This window comes from Eumetopias jubatus, unplaced genomic scaffold (genome assembly GCF_037043125.1).
Source record: "Eumetopias jubatus isolate StellerSeaLion01/CBP00866 unplaced genomic scaffold, mEumJub1_p1.0 scaffold_17, whole genome shotgun sequence".
Classification (NCBI taxonomy): domain Eukaryota; kingdom Metazoa; phylum Chordata; class Mammalia; order Carnivora; family Otariidae; genus Eumetopias; species Eumetopias jubatus.
The window spans coordinates 27,056,830-27,074,608 of record NW_028274823.1 but is presented as its reverse complement, the minus strand read 5'-3'; the positions used below and the strand labels follow the sequence as shown (position 1 = coordinate 27,074,608).

Sequence of the window (17,779 nt, the reverse complement as noted above, 5' to 3'; positions counted from 1 at the left end):
GTTTAAACAACTACTACTTATTAAGCACCTAACATTTAACAAGCTAATTCTGAAAAAAATTAAGAAACCAATTCTCTGTATCCTCCAAATTCTGAAGTCAATATATACAGGGAGGAAAAAAATGAAAGAAAGTACACAGTGCCACATTTCATTCTGCACAGAAATCTGGCATTTTCCATAAACACTAGAAGAAAGGTCAACAACATAATGTTAATGATGCTAAGAGTTAGAACACAGAAGGAAAACAAACTTAAAAATTATAATCAGAAATAAAAGTGGTTACTGCCACTGCCTATATTAAAAAATATAAAGCAAATAAAGAGAATGGTGCCTGGAGTATTTTGATAGTACTTTATTATATTAACTTTTTTTTAAAGATTTTATTTATTTATTTCAGAGAAAGAGAGAGAGGATGAGAGATAGAAAGCACGAGAGGGAAGAGGGTCAGAGGGAGAAGCAGACTCCCTGCTGAGCAGGAAGCCTGATGTGGGACTCGATCCCGGGACTCCAGGATCATGACCTGAGCTGAAGGCAGTCGCTTAACCAACTGAGCCACCCAGGCGCCCTATTATATTAACTTTATAAGTTACTTTTTTATAGTCAGCAATTATCATAAAAGCGGGTTGTAACTTCATACTTACATATATAATTACTTTAAAATCACCTTTAAATTTAAATCCCCCTTATTCTCATGCATTCACTGAAACCAAAAGCTGGCTCTTAGCAGGGGGAAAAAAAATCAAGAAAACTGATAAACTGCTTGCTAGACTGCTAAAGGGAAAAAAAGACACAAATTACCAATTTCAGGAATGAAAGAACAGTACTACAGATCCTACAGACATCAAAAGAATAATAAAAATATGAAAATTATGCTAATAAATTTAAAACTCAGTGAAATGGACACAAATTATCAAAACTGATACAAGAAGAAACAGAAACTCTGACTAGCCCTATATTTAACAGTTGAATGCATAATTTAAAACCTTTCCACAAAAGTAACTCCTGGCCCAGATACCTTCACTAGTTAATTCTATCAAATACTTAAAGAAAAAATAATACCAATTTCTACCCAAACTTTCAGAAAGTTCCCAACTCATTACATGAGGTCAGCATTACCCTAAAACCAAAATTCAACAGACATTATAAGACAACTACAAACCTGATGAACATAATGCAAAAATCCTCAACAAAATATCGGCAAGTCAAATTTGTCAATATATAAAAAGAATACTATATAACCAAGTGGGATTTACTCTAGGAACGCAAAGTTGGTTTAACATTCCAAAATCAATCAATGTAATTCATCCTATTAACAAACTAAAAAAGAAAAATCATATGGATCATCTCAATAGAGGCAGAAAAACTGTGATGAAATTTAGCACTCCTTCACGTTAAAAAGAAAACTAAGAATAAAAGGGAACTTTCCAACCTGATTAAAAGCATTTATAAAAAAACCTACAACTAACATCATACTTAATAGTGAAAAACTGAACATTCTCTCCCTAAGATCAAGAACACAGTACCTCTGAAACAAATAATACAATATATGTTAAAAAAAAAAAAAAAAAAGAAGAGGGGAAGAATGAAGGGGGGGAAATCGGAGGGGGAGACGAACCATGAGAGATGATGGACTCTGAAAAACAAACTGAGGATTCTAGAGGGGAGGGTGGTGGGAGGATGGGTTAGCCTGGTGATGGGTATTAAAGAGGGCACACTCTGCATGGAGCACTGGGTGTTATACACAAACAATGAATCATGGAACACTACATCAAAAACTAATGATGTGATGTATGGTGATTAACATAACAATAAAAATTTTTTAAAAAAGCAAAGAGGTCCATTCTCAATACCTCTATTCAATAAAGTATGAAGGTTTTATAAGTAATAAGGCAAAAAGGAAAAAAAGTTTTTTCTAACAAGATATAAAGATACACAGATTGGAAAAAAAAGAATATAGAGATTGTAAAGAAAAAAGTGATTTGCAGATGATCTGATCATATATGTAAAAATTCTAATAAGTCTACAAAAGAGCTAGTAGAATAAGTGAATTTAGAAAGTCATAGGATTCAAGAATATACAAAAATGAGCTATTTCTAAATGCTAGCATTAAATAGAAAATGAAATTTCAACAGCATTTACAACTACATAAAAAAATAGGAAATATTTAACAGATAAATATAACAAACTATATGTAAGACCTTTACACCAAAAATGACAAAACACTGCTAAGAAATTCTAAAGAAGATTAGGTAAATGGTCCAATGTATCATATTCTGGGACTGGAAGACTCAATGTAGTTAAGACGTCAATTCTCTACAAATTGATCTAGAAATCAAGGCAATCCTAATCAAAATCCCAGCAGGCATTTTTGAAAATTTGATAAGCTAATTTTAAAATTCATATAGAAATGTAAAGGATACAGAATATTAAAACAATTACAAAAAAGAAAGGACTTACACTACCTGACTTAAAGACTAACAAAAAACCTACAATAATCAATCAAGACCATGTGATATTTACTTCAATGAAACAGAATGTCAACATACAGACCAACACATATTGATCAATATATTCACAGGACATATATCTGACAAAGGACCAGTACTCAGAATATATTAAGAACTTCTACAACTCAACAATAAAAAGACAACCCAATAAACATGGGCATTTGAATAGGCACATCACAAAATATAAATAGCAAATAACCACATAAAGATCTTCAACATCACTAGGTATGATGGAAATAGGAGATAAAATCACAATAACACTACACATTTACTAAAATGGCTAAAATTCAAAGGATTGATAATATCAAGCATAGGTGAGGACTGGATCAAGGAGAATTTTTATGTTTGTTGGGTGGGACTTTAAAATGGTATCACTACTTTGAAAAACCATTTGTCTATTTCCTATAAGGTAAACATATAATCTGGCAATTGTACTCCTAGGTATTTACCCAAGAGAAATAAAAATATACATCCACAGAAAGACTTGTAGTATGTAGAACCAATGTTCATAGCAGTGTTACTCATAATAGCCCCAAAGGGAAACAACTCAAACATCCATCAACAGATAAACAGATAAACAAATTGTGATAATAGGTATCCCCCACTTTTTGAAAGTTCAAGTCATGCCACTTAACTTTGATTGAAAGACCTGCATTAGTACTTGTTTTTGCTAACTGAAATAAATCTAAAGAGGATTTTTGCTTTTATGAAAAAAGGTGAAAAGCAAAAATGGCATCCAGCATTTGTTTTGCAAGCAGCCCTTATAAAGGTGGTGTGCATCACAAGCAGCAAGAGTGGCTCTGCCACACTCCTTCCCTGGGACTTACACTCAACATCTCAGCATCAAGCCACCAGAGCTTTGAATTATGTCCGTAACCACCTGTCCTTTACCTCAAAACTTATTTTGTGTATCCATTAGCAAGATGTGTTTTAAGGTTATCAGAAAGCCTAAGAAAAGTTATCTTGGGGGGTCTAGAAATCCTCAAAAATTTTTCCATATAAATTAATGGTAACTATTTCTTTGCTTTATGACATTTCAGCTTACAGTTCCATAGGAACTCTCTACTTTCAGATAGTGGGAAAAACCTGTACCCATACAATGGACTACTACTTGACTCCCCCCTCCAAAAAGAATATAGTTTAAAGAAAAACATGATAATTGTATAATGCTTACTGGTTAACATCACTAGTAATAAGACTTACCAACATTATGTACCCCTGGTATTATACTGTGAGAAGGGTACACCATCTCTGTAGTGTTCTTCACAAATATGCATAATACTTCAATCATGTGAAAAAACATCAGACAGACCCAAACCGTGGAAGATTCTACAAAAATATCTAACCAGTACTCTTCAAAAGTGTCAAAGCAATGAAAGACAGGACTGTCACAGAAGACACTAAGGAAATATGACAACTAAATGCAATGTGGGATCCTAGACTGGAATAAAGAACCTCAGTGGGAAAATTTGTAAAAACTGAATAACGTCTGTAGTTCAGTTAGTAGTACTACACTAATGTTAATTTCTTAGCTCTAAAATTGTACTGTGGTCAACTGTAGTCAAGTAAGAGGTCACCACTAGAAGAGAATAGAGGCCAACTATTACTTTTGCAGCTCTTCCATAGGTCTAAAATTATTTCAAACTTTTTATAGTTTAAAAATGTTAGAGGTAATAAAAAAATGAACTATTTACTGACAGACACAACAACATCAATAAATCACAAAAACATTATGCTGAGCAAAAGAGGCCAGACACAAGAGTACATACTGTATGATTCCATTTACATAAAATTCTGAAAAGGGCAAAATTAATATATAGTGACAAAAAGCCCTGAGGCAAAGAGCGGGAGGGTGAACTGACTTCAAAGAGGCAATGAGGGCACTTTTTGGAGTGATAGAAATATTCTTTATCTTAAGTGGTAGTTAGACATGTGTATATATTTTGTCGAACTAAATCTATATACTTAAAATGCATGTTTTATTATATGTAACGTATTCCTCAATAACGTTTAAAATTTAAAAAATAAGTTCATATTTAAAAGTATTTCACTTTAATAGTGCATATTTTATACTGGGTAAACTCAAATACAGTGACTGATTCTTTTTTTTTTATAGTTTTTAACTTTTAAGTTTTTAATCACCTGATGCTCATCACAAGTACAATCCTTAATCCCCACCCTCTATTTTATATTCCTTCACCCACCTCCCCTCTGGTAACCAGCAGTTTGTTCTCTATAGTTGAGTCTGTTTCTTGGTTTCTCTCTCTTTTCCCCTTTGCTTGTTTGTTTCTTAAATTCCACATATGAGTGAAATAATATGGCATTTGTCTATTTCTGACTGACTTATTTCACTTAGCATTATACTCTCAAGCTCCATCCTTTCACTGCAAATGGCAAGATTTCATTCTTTTTATTACTGAATAATATTCCATTGTGTGTGTGTGTGTGTGTGTGTGTGTGTGTGTGTGTGTATGTAGCACATCTTCTTTGGGTAAATACCCAGTAGTGCAATTCCTGGGTCATAGGGTAGTTCTATTTTTAATTTTCTGAGGAAGCTCCATACTGTTTTCTACACTATCTGCACCAGTTTGCATTGCCACCAACAGTGCACAAGGGATCCTTTTTCTCCACATCCTCACCAACACCTGTTGTGTCTGTTTTTGATTTTAGCCATTCTGACAGGTGTGAGGGTGATACCTCATTGTAATTTCAATTTGCATTTCTCTGATGATGAGTGATGTTGAGCATCTTTTCATGTGTCTGTTAGCCATCTTTTGTCTTCTTGGGAGAAATGGCTGTTCTTCTCCCCATTTTTAATAAGATTACTGAGTTTTAGAAGTTCTTTATATATTTTGGATACTAACCCTTTCTTGGATGTCATTTGCAAATACCTTCTCCTGTTCAGTAGGTTGTCTTTTAGTTTTGTTGACTGTTTTCTTCGCTGTGCATAAGGTTTTTATTTTGATGGAGTTTCCATAGTTTATTTGCTTTTGTTTCCCTTGCCTCAGGGGACCTACCTAGAAAAAAGTTGCTATGGCCGATGTCAGAGAAACTACTGCCTCTGCTCTCTTCTAAGATTTTTAAGGTTTCAGGTCTCACATTAAAGTCTTCATTTTTCTTACAGTTTTTAATTAATTTATTTAAGTTTTTATTTTAATAAAGTATAGTGATTAATTCTTAAACTGATTTATTAAAACTTATGTACCCAAACTCTTCATTCAATATATATTCACTGGGCACCTGCTACATGCCAGGCTTTAGGAAACACATAGGATATAAAAGTGAAAAAGAAAGCCCTTGCCCTTGAAGAACTCACAGGCCAATGGGGAAACAGGCAAGCAAACAAAAGCTGCAAATGATATATAAATTGCTCTTAGGAAATTATGTACCAAGGTGTCAGGACTGCAGAGAAGACTGTCTCAGACGAGGCTTCAGAACAAATACAGACCCTTTCCAAGAACTTATCCTGTGAGGCTATTACACTTATTCCAGGGATGTTTATTCCAAATACTCAAAGCTTTCAAAAAAATCTTCTTTTAATCTTGTCTCTATACTTTATGGCACATTTTTCTGATGAAAAGTCCTGAGCACTTCACGGGTGTGGTTTGTTTGTTTTTTAAATAACAAAAGTTATTCTCAGATAAATTTAATGAATACTATTCTGGAAAACAGGAGAAGAGTACAAGCCAATAAACCTGTTTTCCTACGTGCTTTATGAAGTGAAGGTAGTACCATAAGAAGACTAACAACATTCTTCATCCAACACTGAGTTGTTGAAATAATGTACAGTTTCTCAAGGAGGACTACTTTATTATTTTTTTATTTATTTTTAAAGATTTTATTTATTTGACAGAGAGAGCGAGAGAGCACAAGCAGGGAGAGCAGCAGAGGGAGAGGGAGAAGCAGGCTCTCTGCCGAGCAGGGAGCCCGGTGCGGGACTCAATCCCAGGACCCTGGGATCATGACCTGAGCCAAAGGCAGATGCTTAACCATCTGAGCCACCCAGGCGCCCCAAGGGGGGCTCCTTTAAAGGGCATTACCCTTTTGAGTGCTTAAGTCCTGGTTTGTTTAAGGGAAGGAGCCTAGTACTTTGAAATTATACCTCACTATAAATTGTCATTGTTCAAAATGATAATTTAAACTTACCATAATACATATGTACGTGTGTGTATACTCACACACACATATAAATGTATACTTAGGTTTGAATCTCAGTTCAGCTATATCATAGGTAAACACCCTTGGACAAAGTCCAAGGACAACAGTAATATCTGCCTCATAAGAGTTTTTGTAAATATTAAATAAGTGACGTGAATGAGATAGTCCATGTATTAAATGAGATAATCTATTATTAGAACAGGGCTTACTTAGCACTTATTATAATAAGCACAATAAATGTTAATAATTGACTATTATATTTATATATAAGCAAAGTATATTAGTATCTTCACTAAGAATAAGCATTAAAATATGAAGTGGGATTAAAAAATAAAAAAGCAAAAAGAAGAAATCATGAGGTACCTTTAAAGCTTAGAGACTTTTTTCAGTGACTTTTTCATTAAACAAGAGAATTCATTTTTTTATTCTGTGGGAACATGTAGTTATTGCAATGCTCAGTAACAAAATGTGCCTGAACACATTTCAATAAATACTAACAACTATTTCAATACAATGCGATTGTCTTAATAACCAAGGGGGCAAAAATCTGTCACTTTTTGTTCCCATTAACTTCTACTTCTGCTTTAGATAGTATCTCTTTAGCTGAATTATCTTACCATTCCTTTCCCTGGAGAGGTAAAATTCTAGAAAGGAGAGAGACTGTAGGATTTTCTCCCAATTTGGAAGAAGTACCCTGAGAAAGTACAGTACTTCCAACTTGCTTTCTGAGAAGTGGTCCTAAAAGTGTCTGTGTCCAATTAGAAAAATATGTAAGAATAAAAATGCAGCAAAAACTTTAAGGCAATAGAAAATGAAATAAACAACGAAGAGTATGGAGGGAAGAAAGGGAAATTCAAACCAAGTCAGTGTATATTTTTACTATATAACTTGTTTGGTACATAGCATAGCTACAGCTATGTGGCAACTACCTATAAACTGCATATGTTCATTTTTGCATTATTATATTACAATACATATTTACATATATTTATAATACATTTATATGTTATAATGAATATTATTATATTAGCCTAAATTGAACATCAAATTGAGATCTAATCTGAGATGGAAATCAGTTTTCTAATACTGTTATAAGACGTTTCTGAAGTGAATTTATACATTTTAAGATTTTTGTGTAAAGATTATTTTTTAGAGAAAATTTCTGAAAGATTCTTTTTCAAGTGTCATGGCAATGCACACATGCATGCACATACATATATACACATGTACTCAACTCAGTCCTTCATCTCTACTACTTAAATGACATTTTCACATCAAAATCAAATGAATTTTTAATAAAAACTTCGTAAGTTCTGAAAAGATCTTGCAACTATTAACTAATCCATTGATTATTTCAAATATATCTCAGAGATAGGAAGGGAAAAACAGTACAGTGCTGTGTTTAAAGTCTATTTGATAACAAACAAAGCAAACGGCTCTAATTTTTTAAAAGTCTTTACACAGTGGATTTGCAATCGTTTCAAAGGAAATAAACACGTTTTCCATTTGTCTTAAGAATAACATTAAAATTTTTAACTGTTAAGTTTTCCTTGGGTAGAACAAGAGATACAAAATTCCATCGCTGAAGAATAGTTTTACAGAGTAAAAGCCAAAAGTGCCCTGATATACAAACTAATGTATAGTTTCACCATACTATTTCTTACCAAGGACTCTAAAATAATTTAGCACTTGTTCTACATATCTATACTATGTAAATCTCAAGGATATCTGGTAATTTCAATATTCATAAATATCAATGGAAGGAGCTTTGATAACAAGAGCTTCTAGAAGCTAAATATATGATTAAATCAAGTGTTTACTGAATTGCCTCCTGTAGACCCACTCTGTTATATCTAAAGCAGTTTTTAAGCAATCAAAAAGTGCTACTCACCAGCAAGTGTATAATCCATATCAAAACCAAAACACTTTATTTTTTCCATGGCTAAACTTCGGTTCACAAACACCCTAAAAAGAGAAGCAAAAAATGATCTCTCAATTAACACTGAAGCAAATCCCCCCAAAATTCTTAAATTTAATGTAATTATTTGATTATCTTTCTAGATTTTTTTCATTTAAATACCAATATTAAGATTCATAACAGGGGCACCTGGGTGGCTCAGCTGGTTAAATGTCTGCCTTTGGCTCAGGTCATGATCTCAGGATTCTGGGATGGAGCCCCACTTCCGCATCAGGGCGCTGGCTGGCTCCCTGCTCAGTGGGGAGTCTGCCTCTCCCTCTCCCTTTGCCCTTCCCCCTGCCTGTGCCCCCTCTCTCTCAATAAATAAAATCTTAAAAGAAGGGATGTGCCTGGGTGGCTCAGTCATTAAGCATCTCCCTTCGGCTCAGGTCATGATCCCAGGGTCCTGGGATAAGAGTCCTGCATCGGGCTCCTTGCTCAGTGGGAAGCCTGCTTCTCTCTCTGCCTGCTGTTCCCCCTGCTTGTGCTCACTCGCTCTCTGACAAATAAATAAAATCTTAAAAAAAAATCTTTAAAAAAAAAGATTCATAACAAAGTTATTCAAGTCCTTCTTATACCATAAATGAAATCAGATAAATGAAAATATACGTATTTTCTTACTTAGTATTAACAATGCCATGTGCTAAAGACTTCAGAGAATCAGCTCTCCTTTTCTAAGTTTGACCCCCTAAGATAAGCTTATTTTTGAGATTTTATAATACATTCACTCATTCATTTATAATTTATTTAATAAACAGAGTTCATTTAAAGCCTACAACATGCCAGATACTAAGACATAAACATAAATATATTCGTTCAAACACTGAGTGCTTACTATATCCCAAACAAGGTACATGATACAGCAGTGAATGAACAAGAGTACCTGCCCTTATGGAACTTCTATTTTAATTTACAATCTCTATCCTTGAGGAATTCAGCCTAGCAGGAGAGACACTTACGCACAAATAATTTCAGCAATTCAATAAATGCTATAAAATAAGACAGAAGCAAGGATACCACTACTTTAGAGACCAGAAGAGATGTCTGAGATGAATCTTAAGCAATCAGTAGAAGTTTTTCAATTGGACAAAGCAACAAAGGCAATCCAGGCAGAGTAAACTATATTTTAGAGTGAACTATAAAATATTTACTATGGCTGGAGCTGAGGAGTTTGGTTTGGTTTTGCTTTCCTGTTTGTTTTTGCAAAAGGTTTTCCAGAAGGGCAGGGGTAGGGAGAAGGGGCAATAAAAGCTATGAAGCTAGAAAGGTTAGTAGGAGTCAAAATCATGAAGACTCTGTATGCCACATTAGAGTTTGGACTTTATTGTACAAGCAAGGACAAATTACCAGATTTTGAAGAAATGAAATAATCAGAGTCAAATTTCAGAAAGATCACTTTTGAAGACATGGGGAAAACTAAACATATAATAGCATGACAAATCATCACCATGATGATGTTTTGGGATAAGTTTTAATCATCTCTGAAAACAAAAATATCCTTTTGGGGCGCCCAGGTGTCTCAGTCAGTTAAGTGTCTGACTCTTGATTTTGTCTCAGGTCATGATCTCAGGGTTGTGAGATCAAGTCAGTCCCATGTCAGGGTCTGCGCTGGGCATGGAGCATGCTTGGGATTCTCTCTCTCCCTCCTCCCGCTCCCTCTGCCCCTCCCCACCGCTATCTTCACACACACACACACACACACACACACACACACACACACACACACACACCCTTTCCTCCCTCCTCCCGCTCCCTCTGCCCCTCCCCACCGCTATCTTCACACACACACACACACACACACACACACACACACACACCCTTTCCATCTCATCCCCAGTTTGACAGCCAAAATTACTGAATGGTTTATCCTCTTATTACCAAACCTTTTCTTTGCCTTCATTTTAGAAGTAACTGTGAGAAATGAGAATGCTACAAATAAAATAAAGATGCCTGGGCTGGGCTCCTATTCACAATGTAGGTCAATAATCTCCAAAGAGGAGTGACTACACCAGGGGATGCAGAAGACTCCACTGGGTACAAAAAGAAGATATCAGATTTTCTACTGACACTTATTTCATCATTTAAATCTGCTTAATTTGTATATGTTTTCTACTATATATAAATAAGGACAACAGTCCATGAAGGGATGAATGTTCTATGTTTTAACTGATAGAATACTGGGGAGTTTGGGAACCACTAATCTAGGTAATGACTCCTCACCAACTCATATATTACTATTTCAAATTTTAACAGAAAACTTTTCCTCTCATCTCAGAATGTATGCACCACTTTTAAATGCAGACCAAAAAAATCACGTATTTGCTCAGAAATATTTTAATCAAGGACTTAAAATCAATAGGCCCTTGAATTAGGAACTATTAATCTTCTGAAAAATATGAAAATCATTACTTATCTGAGTGTGTTATGCACACTGGATTAGCTCTATAAGACCCTTAGTTCCTGAGAACTAAATCCTGAGAATTAATGCCAGTATTGGTATTTACCTCCTTATCTCTGTAATACTGTAGATTAATACTTTATTTTTCTAATGGGATTATGTACATCAATTATGCTTTAACCAGTTTATCTACTAAGTACAGATGAGTTATATATGAAAGTCAATGTTTAGAATCTAGGTAATACTGAGTCTCGTATATTAGTTTTGCCACTGACCAATGGTGGACTATGTTTTATATATAAAGTACCTGAAGGGCCTATTTATAATTCTTCTTACTCAAATTACTGTAGCAATATTCCTTTGGATTTGGGGCTTCCTCTGCAGATAGGTGTTTTTCTTTTCCCTTTTCTTGGGGCTTCTTTTCCCCCCTTAATTAGACCTGTTGGATGCTTTGGTCTCCTATTTTAAGTTGCCCTAATATAGGTCCTTTCTAATAGATGGGAGGGGGATAGAAGCCTAATGGGTAGTCGAAAGATCCAAGGAAATACAAGATAAATGACACCCACCCAAATCTTTTTTTAAACACCCACAAACCCAAATATATCACCATGATCTTTCTACCACTTCATCAAATTTCACCCTGCTTTTACTGATAAAAGCATCTACTTTATTATCACATTTTCTCAGTTACATAAATCCTTTTGAAGGCGCAAGAGGGGTAAGACACAAAGCAATGGTTCTAACTCTGGAAACCAAATGTTGCCACTGAAGATTAGGCTTTTCAAACACACTCTCAATTCAGGCTAGAGGCCAACTGAATCAAATCCTTGATCAGAGCCCAAACAGCTGACATGCCTAAAATATTCTATGGGAATTCAGGCAGGAACGACTGCAAAGATTCTTATGGTACAACCCAGGAGGGATATATGTTGGGACCACATGATAAAAGAAACAGCTTGGTTTCTGATAGAATGATGTGAGCTGGTTTCAGGCACAGCTCAAATCACAGGGTAAAAAACAGACTTTGCTACTATCAATCAATCAGTGCTAAAGGTAGAAAGAAACTATCAACAGACGCAGCAAGATAGCTTACCAGTTTATTTCTTGGTCAGAAGAAAGATTAAGCCTGTACTCCTTTATAACATTATTTTAAGAATATGAAGATTATAATGCACCTTAGGTATATTATCCATACGAACTCTTGGAATCACATATGTTGGGAATATGAAAATCTATTGTTTTTGCCAAAATTATGACTGCTAAATATCCATCAAATCGTACTCTTTCCCCTTCGATTAACTTGTCACCTTATTCAATCAGCACATTTGTTGAAAGCCTACTATAAAGCCAGTACCACTTTGTTTCAGGGAGTAGACTGAGTGAGGAAAGACTTTTTAGATTTTAGGAAATAAGATGTTGTCTTATGAAGACCTTCCACTAAATATCCTTTATCTTTTCACTTTCATTCAAAATAAGTAACCTCACCCACAGAAGAAATTCCTGAATTTAAGAAACAATCACTCCTGTCTCCCCTTCTCATTCCTATTATGAAACAAAAAGAAAAATCTCACGTTTTCATCTCTTCTTTCCCTATAAAACATGGAAGGAAAGGGCAATAAGGAAATTAAATCTAATTTGGGTGCAAATATTTGAAGTGTATTAAGTAAAGCTATAATGACAAAAGGGGACAGCTGGGTCACAGAGAACTGCAATAATACATATTCTAAGATTTACAGAGATAATAAATATCCAAATGCTGAAAGTATGCACTGACTTCAGAAGACAGGCAGCCTGGGGCCAGAAATATCATGTCTCCAGGATACAGTCTTCAAGAGAAACAATGTCTTGGCCCCAAACTAATCACTATTCTTTACTGTTAAAACAAAAGAGACTATTAGGCACTGTATCAGTTAAAAGACTGGCTCACTGTCCCACCATACATTTAAAACAAAAGACTGTATCTGCTTGGAGAATTCAGAAATTTCTATTGGTCCCAGGGCCTTGACTCTGTCTATGCCAATGCCAATTTACTTGTGTCACTTTTCTTAATTATTAACCAGTGGAACACACTCTACTATAGACCTCAACTTCCAGAATGTGAATACATTTGTGAAATGAACTTTCCAAAGCGTATTTTAAATAAAGCACAAAGTCTCCACAAAGCATGACTGACCTAAGCATCCAACCTTAAAATGCAATTATCAGCCAGAAATTCCTACATATTGAGGCATTTGCAAGATACAGATTTGAGCATTAACAAGAGAAACCATCTTTAGGAAACAACACATATAAAACCTGGCACTATAAAACCAGGCACAGATTTAGATAGAGATAAATTTAACAGCTTTTACTATCATATCCCACCACAGTAAAGCATGAAATTTAAAGAAATTCTATCCAAGGAAATATAGATATTAACTGTAAGAAATAAGACTATGTGCTTTAAGAATAAGGATCTAATATCTTCATACTTAAGGAACATGAACATGCAGTTTACTAAATTTAGAATTTTGTCAATAGCAAACTCGTAGCGGTTTTAAGATTTAACTCATAATTCAAACCAGCATTACCTCATCTGTCACTGGTTGCCGTTCTGCAATGTGTGAAACTGAGTCAATAAGTTCTTGAAGTCACATAACAAAATTCTTCTTCAAGTCCCTAGTATAATTTATTTCTGTGTAACTTTAACCTAACTGCAAAAAGACTGTTTTAGTCTGAACCAAGCCCCTCAACAGCATGTATCTTCTGAGACTTGGAGAAAACACCTCTGTGTCTAATTTAACTTGTCACTGGATATCACTGTTGCTCCACATGAATCCATTTGGAATAGTTTCTTTGGCGATGGTGAACTTTATCCCTAGCTCCTCCCCCTGTCTAGAGTCACAATTTCCTGGCCAAGGGCCCAACAACAGTTACTGCAACAACAAATGAGACTAAAGATACAAGTATAAAATCTTCTTGGGCATGTTTTGATTATGGGTTTGTGTAATAATATACTCAAAGCTTGTTGCAATCAAAGAAAAGTTACAAGTGCTTTTTCAAGATCAGATCAAGAGTACATATTTAGATTATGAACCAAACAATGTCTCTTTGTGAGTATATATGTGTGTTTACTTAATAAAAATATGCTATAAAGTGGATTTCTGTTGAAAATCTAATTTAGTATTTTTCTCCCCAAACTAGTTTCTATTTCTGCTTTTCGCACTCTCATTTTACCACTCAACCCTAAAATCTAGTTAATATTGTTTCCTCTCCCTCAAATCCACATCATCTCATCTGCCTTCATTTAAATTTCCAAATGTGGGGGGGGGGGGGAGTCGCCAGGGTGGCTCAGTCAGTTAAACGTCTGCCTTCGGCTCAAGTCATGCATAATCCAAGGGTCCTGGGATCCTTGGGCTCCGTGCTCAGCAAGGAGCCTGCTTCTCCCTCTGCCCCTCCCCCTGCTCATGCTTTCTCTCACTCTCTCACAAATAAATAAAATCTTTAAAAAATAAATAAATAAAAATAAATACATTTCCAAATGTCTATGGAAACCAAATCTTCCATTCAATTCATACTGCTACCAACTTGTCCAAGTCCTTGTTAACTCATTAACTCTTCAGCAATCACCTTCCAATTGTTCTGCCTGCACACTAATAGCCAAATTGATTGTTTTGAAGTACTGCTACTCAAAGTGTGGTATGTGGTCCACAGACCAATGCTGTTCTGTGAATAGTCCTTACTAATCCATGACAGGATACATACAGAAATTGCAAGTACTGGGCGCCTGGGTGGCTCAGATGGTTAAGCGTCTGCCTTCGGCTCAGGTCATGATCCCAGGGTCCTGGGTTCGAGTCCCACATCAGGCTCCCTGCTCAGTGGGGAGTCTGCTTCTCCCTCTGCCTCTCTCTCTCTCTCTCTCATGAATAAATAAATAAAATCTTTAAAAAAAAAGAAATTGCAAGTATTTAGAAACTTTTATAGCAATTGTGAAATTTTATGTTTGTTGAATGTGATAATAAAAAATGCAGGGGTGCCTGGCTGACTCAGTCCAAGGAGCATGCAATTCTTGATCTCAGGGTTGTGAGTCTGAGCCCTATGTTGGGTGTAGAGATTACTTAAGTAAACTTAAAAAAAAAATACAGACTTACATGTCTCTTCATTTTCCTAGTAATTCATTTTCACTATATTTTATAAATGCATCAATTTGAAAAGACTGGGATGAAAACAAAGAAACAAAAAATGATCCCCCATCACTGATGGTTTGAGAAACACTCCTAAAGCCCAGTTCCAACCATGTCACTCTCCTACTTAACCTTCAGACATTCCTCACTACCTACCCAAACTATACAAGTTTTTGTATCTTCAAGGATACAAAATTTTGATTTTCACCATCTTTCCAAAATCAGTTTTATCTCATATTGCTCCACATCATGCACCTTTTGCTCTAATAATCAAAATGAACTACTTGCTATTTCCTAAAGGTGCCCTGAGGCTTTGTTTATGCTGTTCCCCATACCTGAAATGTCCTCCTCAGTTATCTCTAATTTTTCAAGACACAGCAATCTCAGGTGATTTCTTCAAGAAACTATTCTGGCTGTGCCACAGAACTACTTGCAGTGATGCCTCTGGGTCTCAGATTATTTTTCTACTTAATGAAAGAGATTATAGAGTTGTGATCCATGTGAGAGATTTGAATATTCAAAACCCTTTATTTTAGCTTGTGGTATATTTTGTCACATACATAAAATATACAGGTGGTTCTTATTCTTTACTGGATTATAAACTTTGAGGCCAGGATTTACTGCCTTCCCAAAACCTAGAATAGGGCCTTGTAAAGAGCAAACACAATATTTAACTGAGTACTGGGTTTCTTTTGAGGGTGGTAAAAATGTTCTAAAATTAGACGGTGGTATTGGTTACACAACTCTCTGAATATACTAAAACCAGTGAATTGTACTTTAAAAGAGTGAATTGGATGGTATGTGAACTATATTTCTATAAAGGTGTTATTTAAAAAAACATAATTGCAAGGCCTCATTCTGCCTTTACGTCCCTATCCTTCAGAAAAAGTATGCTTGGTGATGTAAAAACATACAGGTAAGAACTTTCTAATTTAAGAAATGGACTCCTAAAAATTGAAGTTTTTCACAACAAAAACATTCTGGACTAGATTTTATAAAAGAAAAAATGATTTAAGTAGCATTAGTTTTGTTTTCATAAACTTCAGCTAATAATTTACTAATACGTCTGAATATTTTCTCTGAGGAACACCCTCAGAAGGGATATATTTTGTCACATTGTGCCAAGAGAACAGCAGCCTGTGCTTTAAAAGCCTGAACAACAGGGGCGCCTGGGTGGTTCAGTCGGTTAAGCATCCGCCTTTGGCTCAGGTCATGATCTTGGGGTTCTGGGATCCAGTCCTGCATGGAGCCTGGCATCAGGCTCCATGCTCCGTGGGGAGTTTGCTTCTCCCTCTCCCTCTGACCCTTCCCCAATTCATGATTTCTTTCTCTCAAATAATAAAATATTTTTAATAAATAAAAGTCTGAATAAGCATATTATCATTTCTAAAGTAAAACATGAATTAATTATAATATTCACTTTTCTCACTCAATTATTCAGTATAAAATTGTTATGGTGAAAAGAAGTGACTATGGTGGCATACACAGAACAAAATAAAAGATGATTAAAATTTAAGACGCCATCACTTGTAAAACTCACCCATTTTATATGCCACTAAAAGGGGGGGATGACCAAGAAAATGTAGGGCCTCATAAAGCTAGGGTATCACAGGGCTACCCATAACATGATGAAAAAGAAGAAAGAAATCTGCAACATAGAAGAAACACACAACTTTGTACATCTCAGCCCTGACACAGTCCAGGGCAGGGGGAAAACCTCCCCTTGAGAATCTGAAGAGTCATGTAGTAGGTTTATGGTCTGAATTTACACTACTAGTATGGTTAATATTGCCACCGGGTGACTAAAAGAAACACAATTATCTGGAAGAACTCGACTTAATTCTAGGTGATACACTGCTAAATGCAACCCAATTTCAGAGATGTTTAAATGTTAAAAATGTGTATAAAATACTAAGAGTACTGATCATACTATCTTTCCACTGAAACTTTCAAAACATACTTTAAGGAAGAGACATTAAAATTCCTTTCACCTTCTTTCCCAAATGAAGGAACTGCAGTAATGAGAGCAGGATGGCGGGGAATAAAAGAAAAGACTAGCAAATGAAGAATACACAAATTAAAGGAGAAACTGAAGACAATATCAGTATTCTGAATATAAATTTACTGTTTTAAACCCTTGGTGTAATTAAATACAGGTTTTTCAAATCTCTTTTTCCCTATTTTCCTCTAAGTTCTTTTTCATTTTTTTCTCCACAATTGTTTTAAAGATTTTATTTATTTATTCAGGGAGGGGGGACACAGGACGGGAATGGAACAGACAGGGAAGGACAAGCAGCACACTCCCTGCTGAGCACAAGCCCTTGCAATGCAGGGCTAGATCTCAGGATCCTGAGACCATGACCTGAGCCAAAACCAAGAGTTGGAGGCTTAACCAACTGAGCCACCCAGGCACCCCTTCTCCTCAAATTTTTAAAGTAAAGACCAATGTACCAGTGTATAGAGGATAATTTATAAAATGCAGCAAAATACAAAAGTTGAATTTTGCGGAATAAAAATGAAAAGGAAGTATGATTATCCAATGTTATCATTAGGCCAATTTAAAAATCATACTGATGGTGCCTATAATGGAAAAGAG

The 17,779-nt window shown here is 35.3% G+C and overlaps 1 protein-coding gene across 2 annotated transcripts in view; it reads right to left on the bottom strand.

Annotated features, from left to right (window-relative positions):
* NT5C2 (5'-nucleotidase, cytosolic II) overlaps positions 1-17,779 on the bottom strand; it is a 90,670-nt gene that overhangs the window by 36,751 nt on the left and 36,140 nt on the right. For both annotated transcript variants that reach the window (XM_028098540.2, XM_028098541.2), the window contains exon 3: positions 8,557-8,630. In XM_028098540.2, the coding sequence (XP_027954341.1) occupies positions 8,557-8,630 (74 nt within the window). The remainder of the gene's footprint in view (positions 1-8,556; positions 8,631-17,779) is intronic.